We start from the raw sequence: 10,000 nt of genomic DNA on the forward strand, positions 1-10,000 counted from the left end.
TATGTTAAAAATTTGTTCACCACGTAAAAACAAGATTTATGCTTCAGTATTTTTCGAAAAAGAAAACAAAAAAAAAGAAAAAAGAAAAAGAAAAAACAAGAAATCATTAAATTTCATTAATATTATAATAAATTTTATAATTTTAATTTTAATAAAATTTAAATTTTAATAAATAAATTATACGAATATAAATTTTTTATATATTAATTTTATAATAAATGGTGGATACTTTTTGTTCGAACACTCTATGTGTACGTCTGTGCGTACGTATGTACGATGGTATATATACGTTGTTGAAAAAAAATCGTAAACCCGATTGAATTAACTTGAATGAATGTTTTAGATACTCCAAAAGAGCAATCAAAGAGTTTTAAGACGATAATACGAAGTAACACGCATTGCAGCATCCAAGTTTATATACTTTGACCTGACATTCTCTCTCTCTCTCTCTCTCTCTCTCTTTCATCCTTACTCTATTTATCTCTTTTCTTACGTCGTATAAACTTTCGTATTTCAACGATAACTTATTTATGTTTTAAACTTTGACAGTAAAACGTCAGACGTTCAGAGATGTGCTATCATTTTTTCTCTTTTTTTATTTTTCTTTTTTTTTCTTTTTTCTTTTTTTTTTTTTTTCTTGTTCCAGTAGTAAAGCCCGACAACTGATCTGACGTCAGATCGGATAAGAATGTCTTTTAAATTGTCTGTTAAATTGTTTCTGAAATAAAACTCACATTTTCACACATACATATACGTTACACGGGCGCACACACACGTTAATATTGTATATAATTAAATATTACTTTTTTAGATGGAAAAATAGATAGAGATAAAAAACAAAAAGAAGAGAACGAGAGAGAGAGAGAGAGAGAGAGAGAGAAAGGGAGAATGGAGGAGAAGGGAGATAGAGATTTATATAATGTTTCAAACAGTTTATCTAACGGGTATAAGTCTTCTCAATTTTTATATATTTTCTCTCGCATATGTACGTACCTATATATATATATATATGTATGTATGTACATATATATATATATATATATATTTATATATACATTATACGTAAGTAATTTATATATCAAAAAATTTCACTGGTAAATTTATTGAAAATTTGTATTACGCAAAAGGGATAGAGAGAGAGAGAGAGAGAGAGAGAGAGTATGTGCACGCGCTTGTGTATGTGTAAGAGTATGAGGAACGAGTCCGGAGGAGAAATGCAGTGTAAAAAGGAAATAAAAAAAAGAAAATGATAATAAAAAAAAAAAAAAAGGAAAAAAAGAAATACAAAAAAGGCGAGAAACATGAGTGGGTATAGAAGTGAGGGGGCGGGGCAGGGCGGGACTGGGAAGGGGAGAGTTAGGAGACGACCGAGAATGAAAAAAGATGTGAGAATGCTCGTGATAAAAACTGGTACGATCGAAGTAAGAAAAGAAAAGAAAAGAAGAGGCGGCGAGAGCGCCTTCCGTCGTAAAAATGCGTTTCGTGCTACATCGTTTCTCACTCTCTAGGAAAGAGGAAAAAAAAGCATTCGTGAAGGGGGGAGGGGTATAAGAAGGAGAGAAAAAAAAGGGGAGAAATAAAACGAGGAAGAGAAATAAAGAGAGAGAGAGGGGGGGAGGAAGGAAAAAAAATGCAAAGAAAAAGAAAAGATTAAAGAAAAAAAAACAAAAACAAAAAAAAAAAAAGAAGAAATATAACCAGAGAGAACTCTCAGAGTTGAATTCTTGAATACACTTTATTATTTCTACTCTTCTTTTGTCTTATTTATATGCTAACGCACTTTTATGGTACCTAAGGGGTCCCTTATTTTTCGAGAACCCTGGTATCACTTATTTCTATCATGAAATCTCGTGCTCGTTTTTCACAACATCGACAATCTCTACAGATGTATTCCGTTCGTCGAAGTTCTCTAAATTGCTTTTTTGTTCGATAGGAAGGATAAAGGAGGAGGAAAGAAAAAAAAAAAAAAAGAAAAGAAAAGAAAAGAAATCAAAACGAAAACGAAAAGAAAAGAGTGCCATACGTATATATATATATATATATATATATATATATATATATATATATATATCGAATGGAGAATAAAATTAAAAATAAAAGTGAAAATGCATATGGGTCATATTATTTTTATTCGCCTTATTTGCTTATTCCATGTCGAAAGATAATATTTATGTGTATATGTATATACATATATATTTATATATATATATATTTTTTTTTTTTTCATTTTTTTTTGCCTCTACAATTTTGTACAAACGAAGAACACAAATCGTTAAGTTGACCGAACGAAATTATCCCGAAAATTAATTAATTCCCGTATATATCAATAAATTTAGCGATACGCGCTCATTGAATACGATGTTTCAATTTACGTACTGTTGTTACGATCCTATCGTTAACTTTCTGTTTGTGTTCTTGAAAGTGTAGAATATTAATATGAATGACAGAATAAATAGGCATCGCGTACAAATCGTCCTATATAACGACACCTGGGGACGTTCTATATTTGGAACGACAATTATATTTCAATAAATTTTCGTGTTTACGGTCTCTCTCTCTCTCTCTCTCTCTCTCTCTCTCTCTCTCTCTCTCTCTCTCTCTCTCTCTCTCTCTCTCTCTGTCTCTCTCTCTGACGCGTATGTTTAATTACAATTCGATCTTTTCGATTCAATATAATATTACTCTCGAGACACAATCATTGAACGCGTTACGTTTAATAATTCCTTTTTTTATCCGCCCCCTCCACCACCCCTCCCCTCTTTTGTTTTCTTGTAAATTCGAAGCTCGTTTTTTTTTATAGGGGAAAAAGAAATAAATGTTCCATTTTATTATCCCCTCCCTCGATCGAATGAATAAAACGCCGTGCATGAAGGATACGCTTAAATAAAGGAATTTAAATATTTTGTATAAATTTTGTCCATTTTTTTTTTTTTTTTTTTTTTTTTCTTTAACATTTATCCTCTATCCCCCATCCCATCTCTCCTCCGTCCCTCTCCACTCCTCTCCTCTCCTCTCCTCTTCGCCGCCCACCCTCCTCCCGGATCACGTACATATATTGTTAGGACTTTTACAATTTGACAAATCGACGAAAAAACAAATAATAAAATTGTAATTTCTCGCAAAAAAAAGAGAACGATTGGTGACGTTCGTAGTGAAAATAATGCGCATGCGTACTAGAGGACTACAACTAGGCAAGACACGTTATACCACTGATGCTATGACGCACGTAGTAATTCTCTCTCTCTCTCTCTCTCTCTCTCTCACTCTCGGACGATGGCAATGACGTCGAAACCACCAAAGACATCGACCAATCTCGTATCCTTGACGGATCTGACCTAACTCAGGATCAATTAGAGAGAGAGAGACAGAGAGAGAGAGAGAGAGAGAGAAAGAGAGAGACAGTGAGAGAGAGAGAAAGAGATAGAAGATAACATACAACCTATTACTTATATGTGAGATCGATCAATTGATAACTGTATCACGTTGAGGATATAAAAGATATATATATATATATATATATCTTGTCCTATCTTTTATATCAAGATAGGACACTTAATCGATATCCATTTTTAATTGTTAAAGCGTACTTTTGAAGAGAGTATTTTTTCAGTCAAGAAAGAAAAAAAAAAGAAAAAAGAAAAAGAATATATATTACATATCATTACAGATATACACTATGCTGATAATATATGTTTCTTTTCTTTTCTCTTTTTCTTTTTTTTTTTTTTTTTTCTTGCTTATTATTATCATCATCATGATCATCATGAAGAAGTAACTAGTAGTTTAATTTTTTCCCTTTTTTTTCCCTCTCCTTAGGATGGTGAGGAAGGGTGGATAAGTGGTGATGGTGGTAGTGGTGATATAAGGAGTGAGGGGAATAATTATTTTCGATTTTTTTCGAAGTTTTCGATTTTTTCTTTTTTTTCTTTTTTTTCTTTTTTTTCTTGCCCGTCGATATTATTCGATCCTCGCTCTCCTCTCACTGTCGCAAAGTATTCGACTGTACTTTGCGCGAACGGGAAAACGAGCTTTTCGAATTTCCAATTATGCAAAGCCGATTTCGATCTAAACAACAACAACTTCTCTCGGTTTTTGTTTTGTTCGAAGTACTCCGGTTAGTTAAACCCTAACTTTAGCTTTCCCTACAACCATCTTCCATCCCACCCTCTCTCATCTCCCGCTTCCCCCGTTGCCCATTCCACCCATGGAAGGACAACAGCAGAAATTAAAGTATATACCGTTTCTACGTTTAACTGAGATCTTCGAACGTGACTTTACGTTGTTTCTACGAAAGAACGTAATCGCGTTAAAAACGAATTTGTATCTTATCTCAAGAGAGAAGTAATAAGAAAAAAAAAAAAAGAAACAAAAAAAGGAAAAAAGAAAACAAAGAAAACAGAAAAAAACAAGCAGAGAAAAGAAAAAAAAGGAAAGGAAAACAAAAAAATAAAATAAGATCACGATGTAATCCGAAATAATTAATTCTAGGATCGTAGTACCATTAAAATGATCACATTCAAGATATCACGAAGGTTATATTTTCTCTGTACTCGCGTAGAAAGAGAGAGAGAGAGAGAGAGAGAGAGAGAGAGAGAGAGAGAAAAGATAGATAGATAGAAAGACTTGGTTAAACTTCTTTGGAATATTAAAACAGCAGAAGAATCTTACGGATTTTCATCGAATTACCGTTGGAGCTTGGAAAACTGCTTGCGGCGAATTTTCTCTCTCTCTCTCTCTCTCTCTCTCTCTCTATCTATCTATCTATCTATGTATCTATCTATCTATCTATCTCTCATTCTCTGTCTTTCGTAATTTCATCTCTTCTATCTCTTCTTTTTCCCTTTTCCTCCTTCCATTCACTCCTTTTAGAAGATGCAGAGTCGTATATATATATATATATATATATATATATATATATATATATATATATAGATCAAAGTAAAGATCCATCTCTAGTATTAGAGATACTAGACTATCGTAGATGACTTCGATAGATGCTCTACGATATTCGTGATAATAGCTATTGCGTAGATAATCCGCATTCGAACCGCACGTTCGCGATAGCGCTAATTAGCTTCGCCGTGTTTTCGCCTCGAGGGTCGAAGGATGAGGTTTTAGTTGGGAGTGAGAAGGAAGAGACTTTGCTCTTCTCTCATCTCCTCTCATCTCCTCTTCTCTTCCTCTCTCTCATCTCTTCTCTCTCCTCTTCTTTTCTCTCTCTCTCTCTCTCTCTCTCTCTTCCATCCACATTCGCTAGCTCTCTATCCAGCTTTCCGCAACGTGAAAACCGCCTCCACCCATCTCATCCACCCACCCACTCACCCACCAACCCTCTTCCTCACCCCCTTGCCCCCCGAACCGTCATGGGAATTCCGGTTTCTGAGGAAACGGCTCGAAAGCATTCGTGGCTCGAAATGCATTGGTACACGGCTGCGAATACGATCTTTCACTCCTTGGTTCTCTACTCGGCCTCGTCTCTCTCGTTCACCCTTTGCCCCCTTCACAGCCCTCTCTATTCATCAGAAGCAAGCACGGTGTTTGAGGCGCCATTATGATCGCCCTTTCCCCTCGACCGTTTCAAATCTCACTCTCTCTCTCTCTCTATCTCTCTTTCTCTATCTCAATTTCTCGTACGTAAATACATATATATATATCTCGTAGAAAATTGTACGTACCTTTTCTAAGTACACGACGGTACAAGTCCATGTAATCGCATGTCTCAAACGTGTGTGTATATATATATATATATATATGTATATATGTATGTATGTATGTGTGCTGCTGTTTTCTCGATCCACATCTCATACACGTTTCCAAATCGAATGTGTCCTTTAAACTTTCTACGGCATTCGTATGCCTAGGTGTTGTGTCAGTATAATGTGTAGAGGATGTGCAACGGAGTTATAACAGCTTGAGAGAAAATACGAGAAGGGAGTAATATACCAGAATTTGCGGTTGAATGGAACGAGCAGATGCTTAGGAACGTGTTTATCGTATTGCGTTCCTTTGTCAGCCGATTATAATACACGAGGATTTGTTGAGAATGTGTATGTGCGTGTGCGTAAGAGCATACATATATATATATATATATATATATATATATATATATTAACATACATATATATAGATTAACATACATACATACCCGTATTCTACGGGTGTTCTTAGTGAGAGATTTAGTCTCTACATCTTTATCTATATATTCTAATCTCTTCACGAACGAATAAGTATTATATGATTTATTATTATTATTATTATTATTATTATTATTATTATTATTATTATTATTATTATTATTATTATTATTATTATTATCAGTATTATTTTATTTCTTTTCTCATTAGATTGACGACTAAACGATTATATATATACATATATAAAAAAAAAAATAATAATAATAATGAAATTTCATTATTAATTAACAAAATGTAAAATCGTATTTTTGTTACACTGAAGAATATAAATTCTATTTAAATATTCTACGTGTCGAGCATATAGCGTAAGAGTGAAACGGATAGATAGATGGAAGAGAGAGAGAGAGAGAGAGAGAGAGACAGAGAGAGAAAGAGAGAGAGAGAGAGAGAGAGAGAGAGAGAGAGAGAGGTGAACACAGTTCAGGCATGGTGGTAGACTTTGTATAGTTTCCAGATGTCATTGCACCATCGAGATATTCGCATCTGGATGCTGGAAAGCAAAGTGGACACATGCGAGCAACCGGGCGTGTTTCACGCGTGTTGTACGTGTTCTCCTCTTCCTCACTTGCGGGGGGCGGGGGAGGAGTTGTGTGTGCATGCGTGCCACTCGTTCCTCCGCGTCTTTCTATTCGCTATATGGTCCTCTCTCTCTCTCTCTCTCTCTCTCTCTCTATCTATCTCTCTCTATCTCTATCTCTATCTCTCTCTGCGCATACAAACGGTCGCGTCCTTTTGTTAGTATTTGTACGTAAAGTACTGTGTTCACTCGTAGTACGTGTCTCTCCACTACGCGGTAACGTTCCGGAATGGTTGGCTGATGCATTTAAGCTCTCTTACCCTCCTTCCAAGCACGAGAGAGAGAGAGAGAGAGAGAGAGAGAGAGAGAAAAGCTCGCTTCGGCATTCTAGCAGTTATTTCGTTCGGCTTTCATTTATTTCGTGCGTTTCGCCTTGCGGAAAGTTCGCGCGATCTTTCGCGTACGAATTTGCCGTGTGTTTTCTCCGGAAATTACGATTAGGTAGGATGTGTTTCTCTGAATAATTGGAAATTCTCATCGTAAGGATAGTAGTTGCAAATTATTTTCTTCTTTTCTTTCTTGTAAATCTATTTGCATCCATGCATGCAAATGCATGCATGCGTGGGCGCGCTCGCGTGTGTGTGTATATATATATATATATATACATGTATATATGTGGGTACGATATCTCGTTTGTTTACATACATTGATATAATTAAATTATATCAAGATTAATATCGTTTCGGTATTCTTTTGATTATTTTCTTCTTTTAATTTCTGCTTTTGATTTTTTTCTTCCAATTATTATTATTGTTATTATTATTATTATTATTATTATTATTATTAAATTACACGTCAAGTATACATCGAGTATATATAGATTAAGTTTTTTAACGTGTGCGTTAAAAACTTGATGCGCGTAAAACATCGAAAATATACATAGCAATAAACTTGTAAATTTACGGCGAATGAAAAGTTTCGATTGAAAAGGAAGAAAAGAGAATAAGAGGAAAAAGGAAGAAAGAGGGAAAAAGAAAGAAAAAAGAAGAAAAAAAAAGGAAAAGAAAAAAAGAAAATTTCCATTTCAACGACGAACCTCGAGCATTCGATCCATTTGCAATTCATCGGATTTTCTCCGATCGGCAAACCGCGACGAATTTTCTCAAGCTCGCTTCTTTCTTTTTGTTCTTTTTTTTTTGCTTTTTTTTTTTTTTTTTTTTTTTTTTTGTTTTTTTTTCCTTTGTTTCAAGCCGCCATTATTTGTACGTAACATACATACGTGGTGTAATAGTGGGTATAGGTAGCGTGGGTGCATACGTCAGTACGACTACGTGTGACAACTATTTTTTAAAGATATTCGAATGGATCGAAGATGGATATTCGCGTTGTATTCTTCCCTGTTCTTTCTTTCGTTTTTTTTTTCTTTTTATCATCTTTCTTTTTTCTTCTTTTTTTCTTCTCTTCTCTTCTTTGTTTTTTGTTTTTTGCTTCTCTCTTTTTCCCTTTCATCCCAGAAAATCCTATTCTCCGTCACTCATGATGACGACATATTTCTCTTGGGAGAACAATCATCGTCAGACCGACGATATGAGACTTTCGTATGACGTTTTTTCTTTTTTTTTTCTTTTTTTTTTTTTTTTTTTTTTTTTTTACGTCTTTTCCGAACTTATTCTTTTTTTCGTTCTTTCTTTCTTTCTTTCTTTCTTTTTTCTTTTTTCTTCTTCTTTTTTTCTTTCCTTTCCCTGGTCAAAGTCGAAAAGAAAAAAAGAAAAGAAAAGAAAAGAAAAAACGGAATACGAACGGGAATGTTTTTTTCTCCCCGCAATAAAATTGGAATCATTTTCGAATGTATCATCAAAGTCGAATGATGATCCCCGAACGAATCGATCGTACACAGTCAATATATTGCACGTTTTATCGGTATAACTACAAACAGTTATTATTTGCATTACGTTATTTGTATTCGTGATTATTACAAAATTTCGTTGTATAAACTGACGGATACGTAAATGGTTAGATAAATATAATAACCATTGGGAAACGACGATCGTTGCTTTAATTGCAAATTATTTATGAATAAATATACGTACAAACGTTACGTAGGTCTGTAAATAATTTCTTCGTGTGTCATGTTTATTTTATGGGTTATCGTTTTGCGATACTTTTTTTTTTTTTTTTTTTTTTTTTTAAAGAAAAAAGAAGAAGAAGAAAAGAGGAAAGGAAAGAAAAGAAAAGAAAAAAAAAAGGGAAGAAAGAAAAGAAAGTGAGAATGGAAAAAAAACATATCCGTTCATTTTGACGATCAAAATATTTAAGCTTATACAAATTTCTACCTATGATCATAGTGCTTATTATAAGCAGTCATTTTCACGTCCGGAGGTCGCAAACATATAGGATTATTCTGTACCATTACGTGATATTAGCAAAACGCAAAGCCGTGAATTCGAGTAGTTCTCTCGTGTATTCACGTATAATAATGTACATTTGCATTATGGTATTGTAGAAGAAAAAAATTAAACAGAAAAAAGAAAAAAAAAAGAAAAAAAAAGAAATTAAAGACAAAAATGTAAAAGAAAGAAAAAGGGACAAAAAGTCGAACAACGAAAGACTCGATCCTCCCTCTCTCTCTCTCTCTCTCTCTCTCTCTCTCTCTCTCTCTCTCTTTCTCTCTCTTCTACAAAACATGCAAATTATTCGATTATTACTATTTTATCGCATTATTCACATTAATTATTCATGAAATTGTTTTAAGTCGAGTCGCGATAATCTCTCTCTATCTCTCTTTCGTTCTCTCTCTCTCTCTCTCTCTCTCTCTTTCTCTTGGTTTTTCATGATGGTGGTTTCCTACGAAATTCTCTAGAAATTAAAAAATACTACGAATACGCTAAATTGCGATCACTGGTATAAATTCGGTCAGAATGTTAGCTACGGTTTCATCTTTCTCTCTCTCTCTCTCTCTCTCTTTCTTTTCTCTCTCATCGTTGTAATTTGCTTCCCTTTTATAATAATGAGCGAGAACGTTAGTTTGAAACGCGCTCGCACACAATCCTATCGTTTCCTTTCTTTTTTTTTTTTTTTTTTTTTTTTTTTTTAACTTAATGCAATTCATTTAAATAGATATTTTGCTTCATTATTATCATTATGATTATCTTATTTCTTTTTCTTTTTTCTTTTTACAGGTGAGCACTCGTACGAGCCTAATTAAGGATGGAGAACCATCACTCTTTATTCTTTACTCTTTTCCCTTGATCCTCGCCCCCCCCCCTTGCCCACCCCTGCCACTATCTTT

At 34.0% G+C, this 10,000-nt stretch overlaps 1 protein-coding gene across 1 annotated transcript in view; it reads left to right on the forward strand.

The window, feature by feature from the left end:
- Positions 1-10,000, forward strand: part of sns (sticks and stones) — a 211,031-nt gene that overhangs the window by 9,263 nt on the left and 191,768 nt on the right. The window contains exon 2 of the mRNA XM_085657915.1: positions 9,891-10,000. This exon is cut by the window's right edge and continues 44 nt beyond it. Within this exon, the coding sequence (XP_085514041.1) occupies positions 9,891-10,000 (110 nt within the window). The remainder of the gene's footprint in view (positions 1-9,890) is intronic.

Source organism: Vespa mandarinia, chromosome 6 (assembly GCF_050613455.1).
Source record: "Vespa mandarinia isolate Hongniang chromosome 6, ASM5061345v1, whole genome shotgun sequence".
Classification (NCBI taxonomy): Eukaryota; Metazoa; Arthropoda; class Insecta; order Hymenoptera; family Vespidae; genus Vespa; species Vespa mandarinia.